General features: G+C 32.8%; 1 protein-coding gene across 1 annotated transcript; it reads right to left on the reverse strand.

The window, feature by feature from the left end:
* Window positions 1–4,455: 4,455 nt before the first annotated feature.
* On the reverse strand, window positions 4,456–11,048 carry LOC108774349 (Organic anion transporting polypeptide 30B). The gene is made up of 13 exons (XM_018540440.1): window positions 10,639–11,048; window positions 9,725–9,778; window positions 9,273–9,378; window positions 7,429–7,645; window positions 7,158–7,301; window positions 6,793–7,008; window positions 6,602–6,709; window positions 6,275–6,508; window positions 5,619–6,161; window positions 5,346–5,535; window positions 5,077–5,265; window positions 4,844–4,995; window positions 4,456–4,766 (listed from the first exon to the last, which is right to left on the reverse strand). The coding sequence occupies exons 1-13, from the start codon at window positions 11,046–11,048 to the stop codon at window positions 4,474–4,476; spliced, it is 2,856 nt and encodes a 951-aa protein (XP_018395942.1). The 3' UTR covers window positions 4,456–4,473.
* Between the last annotated feature and the right edge of the window lie 5,546 nt (window positions 11,049–16,594).

The following is a 16,594-nucleotide window of genomic DNA, read 5'->3' on the forward strand; positions in this document are numbered from 1 at the left end:
ATGAGCATAAAACAAAATATAGCACAATATAATCCAAATTATATTTTGGAAATGCGTGAGTTAATTATGACACGTCGCTGTCTAAAATATTAAAATCCATTCCTGTAAAGTCCACCCAAACAAACTTACATAGCCACATGAACGTTCTTATGGAAATGCAATTGGATAATTTTCTTAATGCATATAATTATGCGAACTTATCTAGATAGATCCTTATTAAAAATTATGATCATACGCAAGCGTCTTATTTTTCAAGGCTGACATATATTTAAAAAAAGAAAGAGTTGATTTCAGAATTAACAATTTTTAAAACATTTATTCATTGTAAATACATTGTTTGTTTGCCTTCCGAAAAAATTAGGCTCGTATGGATCTCGTAAAAGGCGATTTCGTAAATCCGTCGTGATTATATTATCTATGTTTCCTCGAGTCGAGACAGAAGTTGACTATAGTCGCAATTTTTTTCGGAATCGATTATCAGTTCTTATTATATTTTGTGTGAGTCAGACAATATAATTTAAATTTCTTTAAAATGTATCATATAAGGTATTAATTTTCTTTACAATGAAATAAAAAATTTATTAAGAATTTAAAACCTTATTAATAAATACAATGCTGTTATTTTAATATAAATCTTGATTATTTTGACTACAAAATACAAAAATGAAATACAATTTAATAATCGATTATTTTTTGTTCACAAGTACTTCCAAGTTCTTGTGATTGTAATTCAAATTTCTTATTAAAATCACCCCTCCGTATCTCTTTTAGCAGTACACTCAATTATCCTTATTTAATATGTGACAAAATTATAATCGTTTTTTGGATGAACAATGTCTCTTATACAAGAGAATTAATTATTTAATCATTATATTTTTAAGGCATACCTCGACTCGAGATAATTTGCGATTCATATGTTCTAAAGTAGAAAAAATTATATAGATTAAAATTTTTAATGTTTCCCCGCATCATTAATAATTATTGTATTACCTATTTATTATACCATATTTTGCGCCGTCTTTATCGTTTTATTTAACGAAAGCCACATTATTTCACTTAATAATCATCATCAATGATGTGAGTCATCGAAGAGAAACATAAATAATAACATTTCCTCTCGCGAGCTTTCTTTTACTTCGTTTTTCACTATTTCTGGATCGTGCGATCGATCGTATATTGCTTTCATAAACGTGACAGAATCAATTATTATTTAATTATTTGTATCACTCGTTAATACTCGTATATAACATTATATATTCCGCTTACATTTTATGGTCCCTACAAAAAATACATTATGTCTATAAGCAGCTTATATTACTATAATAATCATATATATGTACATAACAATTTTTCATTTAAATATATGTATTATGATCTCTATATATATGTATATTATACGAATACTCGATCGTTCCGTTCTTCCTTGCTTTTTTTTTTATAGATTCTCGCTCAATCATTAATTTGCTGCAACACACACACACACACACACACTTACGCGCGCGCAAGTACACCTTTTTTTAAAACAGTTTCTTTTACACTTATTGTAGCTCTGGAATGTTACATGCAATTATCTTATTGAGCGCAATAAAAATTGAATCGAACCGAGCATAGCGTTTTGGTTAAAAATGTACTATTAGAGCGAAAATTATCGTACCAATTGTATTATCAATGGAATAGAGATGATAATAACAATATTCGTAGTAGGATCTTATATTTAAGATCGTCTTAAGTGCAGTCTTAAATGTTATGAACCAATCAGAGAGTTACACATATTAGCACATCATATAGAATTACACATCTTAAGACATTATTTAAGACGGTATTAAAATAAGAACGAACTATGAATACAGCTGGTAATATCGATAGTAACAGTGTTAATAATTAGTGATAATTATAGCAACACAATACAATAATCCTTAACTAATGCTAATCGTGAGGCTAAAATCGATAAAAGAATAATAAAAAATCAAGAAAATGCTGCTAAAAATCCAATAATTATATTCGCGACAATAACAATGTCACGACATTATTTCAAAAGGAAACACAATGTGTGTAGGGGAAAAATTCTTACAAAAGTATTAAGTAACGTCGTTGAAAGTCTATAAAGGTGTGTGAGCTACGTATAAATTATTAGATTACATGCATATCGATAAATCGCCTTTGAAATTAATTACGCTACTCATCTTCCTTATTTCGTCAGTACGCGTAAAAATTAGAAATATCGCTTTATCATGGCAACCTCGCGAACAACATTACGTTATAATGTAACACGCGATCATTTCTCTTTCAAAGAGATTATTTACTCAATACAAATCATTAATTACTTATAGTACAATCGTTTGGAATCAGATCCGGCATTAATCCGCAGCTCTTCCTATCGGTATGTAAATTGAATTAAATTTGATTTAACATGTGTATTTTCCCTCTATTCACAGCACTTGTTATTATTCTCTACGGTCTTCTTCAAAGGTTACCGTTCGGAAGAAGTTTATATCACAAAGTAGGTATACACACACACACACACACACACACACACACACACACACACACACACACACACACACACACATATATATACATATATAGTACTAAATAATTACATATATAATTATTTAGTTAATATGTCAATGTGTTACAGAGAGAGATCATACTGTTCTCTCAAAACTAGTGCGAACGGTCAACTTTGATGAAGAATATACATTAATCTCGAAATATTCCTCTAAAATATAGCGTATTGTATTATATTTGAAAAATTGACAATGGCGAGCCAAATGGGGAAAAATATGATAAAACTATATGAAATTAAGACTATTCTTCTAGAGGCATAAATCTATTTAGTACCCTTATTACTGAACCGCATAGCTACGAATAGATAAGTATCCCAATTGACGAGCGAACGTATGCGCTAAAAGTAATTGTATATAAATTCTTTTTAATATAGTTTATTTATGGCTCAGCACTCTTTCAAATGTTTCTGAAATTAAGTGTAATATAACAAAGTTTACGTTTTTTTCTATGCTATAATCTCATTTAACAATAATATATATTTCTTTGAAATGTTTTATTTCGAGTTATAAATTAAAATTGCATCTACCCCCTTTCATTCCTGAGTAATTCTATATTTCTTTTTACACTGAAATTGATACTTCAGGAGAGGCTTTCAGGTACAAAGCAAATAGATTCTTTACAGTGAGCGCTGTTTGCATAAAAAGCCCAAACTTGTTTCAAATAAAACAATACTAAAATTAATTATTTGATTGATTTACCGAGCCACTGCATGCAAAAGATATCGTTTCGTTGCTTGGAAGCATTGTTTATATCACTGTAGGATATATACATATATGTATATATATATATATATGTACATATATACGTATAGTGACTTATAAGTTTCCTGAAATACTTTCTAAGAATCTCCTATTGAAAAATTAAGGAATAGATTAACTAAATTGAAAACAAAAAGTGTAAAAAGCAACAGGAGATAAGAGATCATTTGCAACTTATCAATGTGCAATTTCTACTTACAGAAAAATAAAAGATACACAAATCAACATATTGTTCAACGATAGAGATTACTCACAATTTGCTATAATAATCTTCGTCATTTATAAATACCTTACTACATTAAATTGACTATTTGTTTCGAAAAACCTATCTCTTTTAGTTATAAAATAAATCGTAACTTTTTGTTCTGTATTAGTGATATTACATAGATCGTTAAAATTCTGTGATACTTAGTTTATAATTTTAAATATACATTTGTCTAGTCTTGTATTTCTTAAGGCAGGAATTTTCATATTTACAATTTCGTCGTTATATTGGCCTCTTCTTGCAATAGCGCAAGGCTTACTTTATCGTGATTCCATTCGGACGATAGAACGTTATCTGCGTTGCATATTCGCAGATATTTATCATTCTTGCATTATCTATTCTCATTAATGATATATACGTAATAACAGTATAAATCTAAATGTGCCATGAGTAATACAATCTCTGGTTGTACATCTGAAATGAACTACATTTATGCATTACGTATCTACTTATTGACATACATGATTGCTGTAAAAATTTACGTTCTAGTGATATTTCCGAAAGGTAATCAACTTAGTAGATAATTAAATTTGTGACAAGTTATCTTGAATAATAAATAACAATTATGTACCCATATTACCACACTGTATCATACAAGAAAAAAAAGATCAAGAATAATAGAATCAATAATAAAATCAATGATTTTTACATTTTTTAGTATGTACTAATATTATAGAAAATTATCATTTTCTTCTTATAGACATCATAATTCATTTTCTTTTAAAAGAGAATGTATGTACATGTGTGGATATGTGAATCTCTGAGTATATATATATACATATTCGGATATAATTCAGCCAGTGAGTATATGTAATTTGTCACAAATTTATATATGACTAATTTGATATATTTATTTCTACAGTTTCTAATATAAAATAAACATTAAACATTGCGGTTATGATTTTCTGTCATACCACTTGAAAGTTTGATCTCGACATCTGGTTCTTGTAAAGCAAGTGGCGCTTGCCTTGTATCGGAAACTTCAAGTTCCATATGTTTTGAGCGATTTGTCGTCTCCAATGAATCTTGCGTTTGATTTGAAGACCCTGTTTCCTCGAGATTCGTTGACTTGGTAGGTTCTGTAGGCGACGAAATAGAGGATGGAGTTGCAACCTCAGAATTTAACAGAGTCGCATCACCATCTCCTAAATTCTGATGTGGTTTCTCTTCGAATACTATGTACACATAAATAGCGAACATTGTCATTCCACAGTCCAAATATAATATAAATATAATTATTCCAACTACTCACATTTATCTAAACTGATAATTGATCCTACAAACTCATTGACAGTGAAAGATGGTGGTTGATCTTCTAATTGTTTTCTCCTTCTTACGAGCCACCAATCAATCAAAAATAATGCCAAAGCTAAAATTTTTATCCCAGCACATAGGCCGACATATCTAAAATAGTTATGCAACAAAATTATTTACATAAAAAAGAAAAGCATTTTACACACACATAATATATATTAATAATATAACCTGTATCTAAATTGTTCAATGTCGTAAAGTAAACATCGGCCTCCCTTTTCTCCACAGGTGCTCTTCCAGAGCAAACATGTGGAATCAATCAAATTACCAAATAGTATTGGTGCTGGTATATAGCCAAATAGTCGAAAAATTACAAATTGCATACCCAAAGCGAAAGATCTTTCTTCTTCAGAAACGGACCTATTTAACAGTTAATTTAATGTGTACAATTCATATAGGTATAAATATTGTATATGTACGGTATAAAAATGCTTGCTTACCGTAATACTATCATGAGTAAAGGCATTTGAGTCACAGCGACAATAAATGTCATAAAGAACAAAAGAATTAGAAATGGAAATATAGTTTTACATGGCGAAGTACAAGGACCTGCGGTTGCTACTGGTACGACGGTCACCTCTGCAAATTCCGGTGCAGCAGGTGGTAGCACAGTTAAATTGCCATGTATACCTAGAACATAAAATAATTTTAGTACACTTTTCTTTGAGAGATAATATATATCAAGAATATTGCATCAATATAACAAGACTTACATGCGCAATTTGTGAAATTTGATTTGGAACTGAAGGCAGTGCAACCTGCATGACACGGACTAAAATAAGTTAAACCATTATTTCCGCAAACCGGTTCCACATCCGTCATTCGACATTCACAACCAAAGTTGCATGCGGCAGTGAGATTTACTTGAAAGGGTTCAGGACCCTTTGTAGTACTGTTAAAATATGGAATAGTGGTCCCAGCCATTTTTACGTTCTCGCAGCCGAGGAAGAATAGCAGACCATAACACACCAGACAAATTATATTTGAAACAAGAACAAATTGCACTGCTCCCTTCGGCCTTAGTTCTAAACGTTTGAGCATACATCCGCCAAAAAAAATTCCAATACAGGCGCCTGGTATAGCGACAGAACCAGTAAAGATGCTAGCTTGACTTTTTCCTAAGCTGAATTGCGTTTCAAGATATTTTGGCAAAAATACTACGAAACCAGACACAATTACCAACTCCATGCATGCTCCTAAACATGTTACAACATAGACTGGATTGCAAACGAGTCTCCACATACTTCGAGGAATATCTGTTGTAAGAAAAAGTAATATTAAAAGTCCGTAATTTAGTGCTGTGCCACATTATCTATTACAAATTTAACGATAAGACGCTATTTTAAATATTGAGATAACAAAAATTTACCTTTAACATCCTTGCCGTAACCGCTATCATTGATAGTGTCTTTCTTAGGTTCTTTCGAATGCTCTTTTTCTTTCTGTGTAATCGATTTATTTTTTTCTATAATGCGTATTTTTTCCTTTTCACGTTGTAGAGTTTTAGGAAAACTGAAGAAGGGTATTGCTACTAGAATTAGGAGCAACCCACAAAGTAGAAATCCGCCCCACCACATACCGACCCATCTATGATCTCCAGGATCTGTTTCAATTAAATGATATTGTAAATTTATATAAATTTAACAAAAATTATACAACAAAACAATACAATAAAATATTGAACACTTTTTCTTACCAATGCTTATAATCGTTGCAGAGAATGAATCCATGTGAAAGGATAAAAGATACGCTCCAAGAAGAAAACCTAAAACTGGTCCAAAGGCCGCCATACTATACATACAACCTGAAGAAATAAAATAAAAATCTTGAATAACTATTTCTTCATATGTGTTTTATGACATTTAACATAATAAATGAAATACTTGCCAATATATAAAGATGCACTTTCTGGTCTCACGTGATCGTCTATGTAAGTAGTACCAAGAGTAAATAAAGGAGAGCCACCACATCCTAGTAGTAACTGAGCAAGTACAAATAACATGACAGGTCCGGCTGTCGATGGAGATCCCTGTATACAATTGTCACCTCTTAAATTGTTGTGTGGTGCTAAAGGAGGTGAAGATAACCCTGATGAAAGCCGACCTGTAGACAAATTTTTAAGTTGACAAATATTCAATTTTCCTCTTTTTTAATGTTTCTTTTATATATTAAAATTTATTATTAATTGGAATTAAATTTATTATTAATTGGAATTAAATTTCGCAAAAACAGCTGAAATAATGGATGCTTACCCAAACCCATATCTTGTTCGCGTAAGGATACTCCGCGACAGATATTATCTGAACTGGAATGATTCGCAGTTGTCGTCAAGTTGGGTTCTGCTGTGAAATGTGGCACCATAAAGATCATCGATCCCAGTCCCATTATCACTGCACCTAAATCATAAGATACATGATCCAATAAAATAAATATGTAGAATTAGCCAGCACAGACCGTCCAGCATAAAAACCGTATATGAATTATAAACAATAGATTAGCTTTGAAATAAAACAAAGATTGTACCTATCGCTATCCACACGGGTATGTGTCTGCGACTGCCGAGATAACTGACAAAAATGACAGTGATAACATTGCCAATTTCATAAGAACTTGCAATGAGGCCAGAAAGACTGGACGGGATCTCAAACCTCTTCTCTATGGTTGTTATCACAGAATTGATGTAACCTGAGCTAAGTGCTTGTTGCAACGTAACAAGGAACGACAGGAGAAATACGAACACCTGAAATAATCACGTATATTTTTTAGTACAGTTTCTACGTGAGTAGATTTATTATAATTTAATTTTATATTATACGTTTCAATAACTCTTAAAAGATTTTAGAATTTAAAAAATTACAATTCTCACTTATAAACGCAAAAGGTTGGATGATATCGAGCAGTGGCTGGTATCAGGTAAGGATGTTTAAAATTTTAGGTGTGTACAGCAGTATTTGCAAGCCACTGGCAGGTCCACCTGCACAAGGCAAGATCTCTCCATGTTGAGAATAAAGGTAGCGTTTTTAAAATATTGTGTATTTCTTATTTAACTGTTGTTTATGTATGGAGCTTAATCTCACCAACCAGTCATTAAATGTAAATCAATTTTTGTTTTTAATTTTAATATAAATAACTACTATAAACATAGTATTTTTTTTTTAAATTATGGGTTTCAAAATTGTAGGGTGAACAAAAAATCTTTCTTATTTTAAAGCTGCTTGTTTCAGATGTTGTTTTTTCGTTTTGTTAATTTGTTTTATTTAATTCATTCAGATGGTATCGGATAATGAAATGACAGATGGTACTAAAAATCCAATAGCCTAAGTAGTCAACGAGACTGGATTCTATATTTCGTTTTAGATAAATATAGAAAAGATTACGAGGCAAATGCGAAGAAAAGAACATAAACTGTTAAGAAAATAAGAAATAAGAAAATAACAATATCAAAGACAAATGAGCAATATTCTGTTCCAAAAAGTACATTAGGAGATGGATTAAAAGTTATTAAAGCTCTGCGTAGATAATAGTGAAAAACATGTTTATTTAAAAAAACATGTTTATATAACGTTCTTTTCGGAATATAGAATATCACTCGTTTGTTTTGTTATTTTTTTTTGTTTCTTAACAATTAATATCACGCTCTCTTTTTCATATTGCCTCCTATCTTCCCCATATTCATCTAGAACAAAATACAGTCAAATCTCATGTCTCCGATACTACTCGTTACTTCATTGTCCAATACTATTCGAATAATAAGAAAAAAAATCTTTTAAACACAATTTAAAGAATGACAGATGCTGTTTATATTAATGGACCTAAAGTAAAAATCGATTTACATTTAATAATGTAACTGATTGGTGAAGTTAACTCTGTACTAGCATAAACAACAGCTACATAAAAAAATACAAAAAACTCAACATTGCCTTTATTCTCAATATTGAGAGATTCTGGTTTTCACGTAGACTTGCTAATGCTTACAAATGCTAGCATAAGCATCTAAAATTTTAAACAATCTTTGTCCGAGACCAGCTGCTATTCAATACCATTTGATCTTCCTCTAAAGTGAATATTTCTTTGAGATTTCACTAATAATTACTCTTAAGCGCGTGTGATTATATACAGGGGGGTATTAAAATTGACGATAAATATTATAAAGAATTTGTCTTTAAAATATTTATTGTCAGTTTTAGGACACTTTGTATATTATATATACATGTATATCATTTTGTGTGTGTGTGTGTGTGTGTGTGTGTGTGTGTGTGTGTGTGCGTGTGTGTGTGTGTGTGTGTGTGTGTGTGTGCCCGCGCGCGCGCGCGTGTATAGCATAACAGAGTGGGGCCGGGGCACCTGTACAAGATTTTATAACGTACCTTTATTCCGGCAAATCTTTGAATGAAGGCTGGCCTACAACTCAGAATCCCACAGTCCTTGGAATCCGGATTAAACGGCGGAGTTTGTGCCCTCTCCTTCTCTGCCCTGAATACTCAAGGAGATCAAACAATGAACGTCTCAAAGTAAAAATAAAACAACGAATATCATAGTTCCGAAAGATAAAAATTAAGTTCCGAAAAAAAAGCTAAATCAGAAGAAAGAAGATGAATATGTTATAATGCGATCCACATGCAAATGATGATCGCATTGACCGCACTATAAAAAAAAAGAGTATAGCTTTTCTTATGTTTAATATATATATATATATATGATATAACTGCCAATTTCTTTGAAATACAAATATATTGTGTGTAAAGTGAAAACAGCAATAATAATTACAACAAATACACATATACGTATATATAACAGTGAACAACAATATCAACTTTACCTGTCCACCATAGAAGCGCTGGGATTTCTGCTGTGACATTTGATGATAAAATCTCTGAAAAATAATAGGAACAAGAAAAACAAAGCATGAATATAAACAAAGCATTGTGCTGTATATGTGGGGTATACAAATACGGATTGCAATACTAACTGACACAGTAAAATTAAGCTATATGCACCAAAACAATTAAAACGTCATTTCTTCTAAGTTGTACAGAATAATGTACTCTCTCGGCGACACTTGTAATATTTTTTAGGCGTTAAAAGTATAAATATGCCAAGGGTATGTCATTATTCAATGACTATATAATACGTGTAAATTTTCGTCATACTTGTTAAACAAGCTTTCAAATACTTTCTCCGACGAAATTCAATGTAAAGCGAATAATGGAGTAACGAAAAGAATGCTGAGATAAATTAGGAAAAAAGGTGAAGCGACGTTTAACTCTATTTGACGCAAAATGTGTCATGGTCATCATACGTGCTCTCACTTTCTACTTCTACTTCTACTTTCGTTGTCTTTCACGTTCTTATAGTTGTGATTTAGTCACATTTGCAGCTATGCCACTTCAGCGAGGCTTTATTGAGGCAAATGCAAAAATACATTTCGCACGAGCGAATATTGGCATCAAAGTGCAGTGTCAAAAATAATCGACTCGAAACGATAGACTTGTGAGACAAAACGATATACATTTTCCTTCACGTGTAAAGAAACTATTTGTGAATAATTACAATGAAAACGATATAACATTGAGTGAGTTATTTATCAAAAAAAAGAAAAAAATAGAAGCTTCGTTCTCTTCGTAAAGAAAAGAATAAACATAAAGAGTGTGAGAGATGAACAAGGTGGCCGTCTGTAGACGGAGTCACATCATTATTCTTTTTTTAAATCTGACAGAGCCGTAGTTCATTTACCTATGATCCACAAGGCCGGAACTTGGATTTCTGCTATGACACCTTATGACGGTGTCATGGGTCAGTCTACCGGAGGTCGCTTGTAGTGGATCCGCAATATCATCGGCACCAGTGCCGACGCTTTCCGCGTAAAGGCCTGTCATCGCGTACATACTTTCGTTACGCCGGTGTCCAGGGTGATAATTGCTGCCTGATTCGGACCTCTTGTGCCCGAAACCGCCGCTGCTCTCGTTCCTCTTGTGGCCACTCTCGGATCGTTTGTGGCCGAAGGCACTAGATATACTCTCGGCACGTTTGTGACCGCTCTCAGGTCGCTTGTAACCAACAAAACCACCCCCCGATTCGGTACGTCTGTGCGCAAACATGCTCGAGCTGGAGCCATTTCTCTTGTGCCCACTGGTGGACGCCATCTCTCTGTCATTTATCTCTTCCTCTTCTTTCGTTCCTCTTACGTTGCTTCGAATATTACGAGTTTACTGGTGACATTGTTAGCTGTAACAGAAATTAATAATCTATTCTATGCTTTATTGTTGACGCATTCTCTAAAATTTTTTAAGTGGATTGTCACTCTGAAGAGTTAAAGCTTACACTCTAAAAGTTTTGGAGTAGAATCTAATTATAAAGTGTGATAAAAAATACAATTGAACCAGTATTAAAAAAAAGTGAGTCAATTGTTAATATTTAAGATTTCATTCTTTAGAATTAGATTCCACTCCAAAGATTTCAAAGAGTACTTTTAAAGATTGAAAAGATTGAGTCATTCTTTTTCAAGACTGGCTCAATTTTCACTCTTTAGAATAAAATTTCAGTTCAAAGCATTTAAAGAGTATCTAATGTGCTTAGTCGTGTCATATGGCATGCAAGTCATATGTGTGATAACGATAGTGCGCTATCTCGATTGCTTCAAGAGAGACTATGCTCTTATTTTCTATTCACAATCAGTTCCTGAAAAGAGAAAGGCTGGCAAAGAGATATGCGATAAAAAAATGATTCAAGCAAGCTTTATAAAAACGTACGATCAAACTGATATCTTGAGATTTCAGTAGTTTAATGACCCCACTTTCGCAGAGGTCAGGATCGTTCAGTAACGATGCGCGAACGGTGCTACCAGAAAAACTCGGTATCATCTTTATAGTGGAGATAATGAGAGAATAAACTGTATTTGTTATAATTACAGACATTTATTGTACATTGCAGTATTAGATCAACGAAAAGCGATCGAATGAATCATTCGGGCTGTTTATACATTCAGTTTCCGTGTGTATATAGGTATAAATGAACGATAAAGATGGAATGTTCAAACCGAATGCAGCTTCGACAGAAATCGGCATAAGTTTCTACGTTTCCAGATATCGTCTGGACTTTGTACTGTTGAACAATCTATGTCAGTACAGAATGAGTCTTGATGAGAAGAGAAGAAAGCAGGTTCACGCAATCTTTCACTTTTCTATTAGATAATCCGTCATTCTTGCCTGCAAAGCCTTACGATTATGTAAACTTGATGCGTTGCCGAGAAATTTAAGACAGTTTAATCTTTGCTTTAAATGGCAAAATCAATCTACATATAATATTATATAAAAAATTCGGTTGCGCGTATCGAGTATGATGTACGCCTGCAATATGTTGATAATTGAGACTCTATATACATTTTCTACAATTTCTTTTCTTATTAATATTATTTTGTGTTTATAATTTTTATTATATATCATTCTGTTTTTCGTTGTCGCTCGTAAGAAAATAGGTAAAAGAATTTTCGACACCACTCTTGTATTTGAGTGTGAAAGTACCCTTCAAAAAATATTGCGACATAAATGGAAATTGCGTTATACAAGCGTACATCAAGTAACATTCGATGATTAAACGTACGTCAGTATCGATTGTTTGACGATGTACCTAATCACATTCCTACTGCTCGTCGCTTAAGTAAACTTAAGCGTGCGAACGCCCGCTACTCTTTCATGTTTTTTTTAGATTATCGATCGCGCACGTCCTTGATTTCTTTCTGTTAAAAAATTGAAAGGGGTATGGCTGACTAGTATAGATCAACAACGAATTCAAAGTCAGGGACGTCAGGGATACCGACGTCGCGATGATACGATGATCGCGCGATCTGTCTACATCGTAGGTCGTGAAATCGAGTTATTTATGACCCGTTATAAGCTTAACGATCGATCAAAGAAGGAAACAGATAGGATTTTCATCGAGCATCTCTGTATAATGTGTATATCAAATACTTGCTTTTTTCGTTAATTTTTTCTCCAATCAAGTTGCAGTTCAGAAATACAGCGAAAAATTCTAGTTAATTAAACTCTACTAGAAAATTAAATGAAAAGAAAAGATAGGTCTAAAACCGATATTCATAATTGATTCTTGATATTTAAGATTGTCTTAAATAATATCTTCAGATGCTACTATGACTCTGTAATTGACTTATGACATGTTATAACTGTATTAAGACGGTCTTATGGATAAAAATCGATTATGAATATCAGTCTTTGACATAATTTAGTTTTTATCAGAAACACGAATATTTTATTCTCTCTATTTTTTCGTCAAAAAATTAAAGAATTAAAAACCTGTTTCTATAAAAATTATTCTCTAACATTTTTAGAATGAATTTCATTTTGTGGAGTGAAAAATCTTAAAGATGGAAGATCGAGCCACTCTTTTTCAAAACCGACTCAATTTTTACTCTTTTTGCGTCGTCTACAATGAGCAGTAGCAGTAATGGATTAAGGAATAGGCATAGAAATCGACCAATCATAATTAATTATCTTTCTCAAATTCGACTATGATTTGTTTATTTCTACGCCTACTCATCAATCCACAATTGCTACTGCTCATTGTAGACGACGCATTAAAGTGAGATTTTACTCCAAAGAATTTAGAGTAAAAAAAAAAAAGCCATAAATGTACATATTATATTTTGCGCAACATATTTTCGCAGTGGTTCTATCTCCTCTTCTTTCTTTATCAATTTTCCTCAAGTATTATATATACATATATATATATATATATTTATGTATATTATATACAGGGTGTCTCCGTATAAATAACCACCTTTTTTATCTCGTAAACTAACAGAAATTGATCTAATAAATATGATATCAAATTAAGTAGTTGTATAGCTAAACTCTATTATAAGTACAATGATCACTTAGAAAAATTATCCATTATTAGAGAACGCGGAAGGATAATACACTACTAACATAATACACTACTCAACAAAATTAAAGGATCACTTGTTCCACCCTGCAAAATAAGCAAATTTTGAGATAGAATAACTTAGTCAAAAATCATCGTATCGAGATTTTTAAAAAAGCATTTTAAAGCTTGAAATCTCTACTTTTCAGACCTGTACTTAAAAAAACCTACTTTAAAAGTAAAGATTTCAAGCTTTAAAATGCTTTTTTAAAAATCTCCATACGATAATTTTTGACGAAGTTGTATCTCGAAATTTGCCTATTTTTGCAGGGTGAAACAAGGGATCCTTTAATTTTGTTGAGTAATGTATTTGTACAATATATATATATATATAAAGTAAATAGTTCGATATAATAAAAGTTGTAGCGACAGTTCTCTAACAAAACATAATTTTTCTGATCACTGTGCCTATAACAGAGTTTAGTTAGAACAGTTTAATTCGCTATTAAGTCTGTCTGTTAGTTTACTTTACGAGATAAAAAAGAATGACCACTTGTACGAGGACATCCTGACATATATATCATATATGTGTATGTGTTTATACACATATATTAACATATGTATGTACACACACATATACATTATTGAAGAATAACACATTTGCGATCAAAATACAATAGAATTTAAGTATTTGTTATTTTCGTAGGAAAATAATCATGATATAAGTAATGTGGGATGACATTATTTTGTATATATAAATAATATACAAAAATTATCTAAGAAAAAAATTCAGATAATTGTATAATCAAATAAATTATTATTCGGACAAAATTTTGCTCCGGATTGATGACATCCATATGACGATATGATCCGATATACGCCCGATATAAATAGCATGTGTCACTCGTCACGCGCGAAACCAAGGCGTTTCGCCTCGAAAAAATTCTGATAGCGCCATTATTGATCGCAAATGAGCATGTAGAATTACTTCAATGCTTATACTAGTGTATTTTATGAGTCATCGATCTCTCTTATATCTTTCCTTGCGTTCACTCCTTCGAGGATACTTGAGATTCTAGGAATTCGATTGAATTCGAATCTCAACACGATAGTAATCATCATCTGTAATTACCTGACATCACTATGGTTAGCGAATGAGTCATTACGGTCGCAAACTCCGCAAACTCGCACGCCAAATTACGGAGCACCAGAATCTCTAGATACCAAAGAGCAATGAACTAAAACACATGCCGTTAGACCCAACTTTCGATCATTTATTCATTCCAAACCGTTTCAATATTTGCTTTTTGAATCCGCTAGAATACGAACATCGCGACATTGTGAATCATCGATAACTTTTTAGTTTGGCTTTTTAATTATTTACACTTTAGTAGATCTTTAGTATAGATTTTTGTACACGATGACACTTGACTGAAATTTTATAAAAGACTTCGTATCGGGTACATTCTCGAAGATTAGATATCGTCGAGGTTGTCGTTCACGATCGCTCAAAATATCGAGATTACGAATTTACAACTCACGAGGGAAAATTTTCGCGATGGATCTTTGTTAAACTAATCGAGAAAATGGTTAATAATTGGTTACAATAAATCCTTAGATTAGCGGCTATCCCATGTGGCGTAGGCTCATTTCCGTTCGGATGTACGAGTACGGAAATGAATGTTGCGGTGCGCTTCGCTTCATTCGCGAATCGATCGAACAGCAAGCTACTAGATATGACCAAGTCGACCCCATCCTCGGTGGTGATACGGCCTAAACCGTCGAGGAATTCATCCATCCTCGCGCGTAGATCGAACGAGCCCTCGCGTGTTAGAAGGTCTTGGAGTTTCTCGCGCGAGCTCGGCCACTAGGTCACCCTTTCACCCTTGCGCTTACCCGAGCTATCCGCAGACTGCGTGATACTGCAACGTGATATTTCAACTTATCATCGTTTCTTTTTGTCCATTTTTACGTGATAAAATAAAACAAATAGATTACTGCTCACTTTAACGGGGGCTTTCTGCAATAAGTTATTACCTAAGCTTTTAAAGTCTTGAGAGCCGTAAGAAATTGACCAATCATAGTCTATTATTCTTCTCACATTCAATTGCGATTGATCAATTTCTCACGGTCTACTCAGGATATTCAACAAATATTTGGAAATGTAGTAAAATATGTATTGTGTACTCGTATGTACCAATACTACCAATGGTGCAAGCAATTATCGTAAACTTGCATTGATGAAAGAATTATAAAAGACACATATCTTGAATTATCGAATCTTGCTCCAATATATGATACTGTATTGTAGATCGTTGCACGTAAAGCTTCGATTTACCGTTGCACAATACCATACACCGCTTATAAGAATCGCACCGCCCACCTTCGTGACAGTAGATTATTTGTCGAATGCAAAAGCGAGAATCTAGGCAGTTCAGACATAGCTGAATCTAAGCGTAGCGCGCCCTACATTTCAAGACTAATGAATTACTTCTTTATATATACTCTTTTGTTCTCATCCATATTTTATGCCTAAAGTTTAATAATTGTACTTACGACTTAAACCTACACGGACGACAGAGCCTAGTACTTAAAAAGTATACAACAGATAAAAAATACATAAGTCACACGGTTTTCGTATTATTTTGGACTTTCACAATGTAGGTACGTAAAGAAATGGTCGACAAATATCTACAAAATATTTTACATAATCACTGATACAAACGAAAACTATCATACTGTTGCGCTCTGTTGAAGTTTAGGAGCTCTCTCTCTCTCTCTCTCTCTCTCTCTCTCTCTCTCTCTCTCTCTC

This window comes from Cyphomyrmex costatus, unplaced genomic scaffold (genome assembly GCF_001594065.2).
Source record: "Cyphomyrmex costatus isolate MS0001 unplaced genomic scaffold, Ccosl1.0 scaffold245, whole genome shotgun sequence".
NCBI classification, from domain to species: domain Eukaryota; kingdom Metazoa; phylum Arthropoda; class Insecta; order Hymenoptera; family Formicidae; genus Cyphomyrmex; species Cyphomyrmex costatus.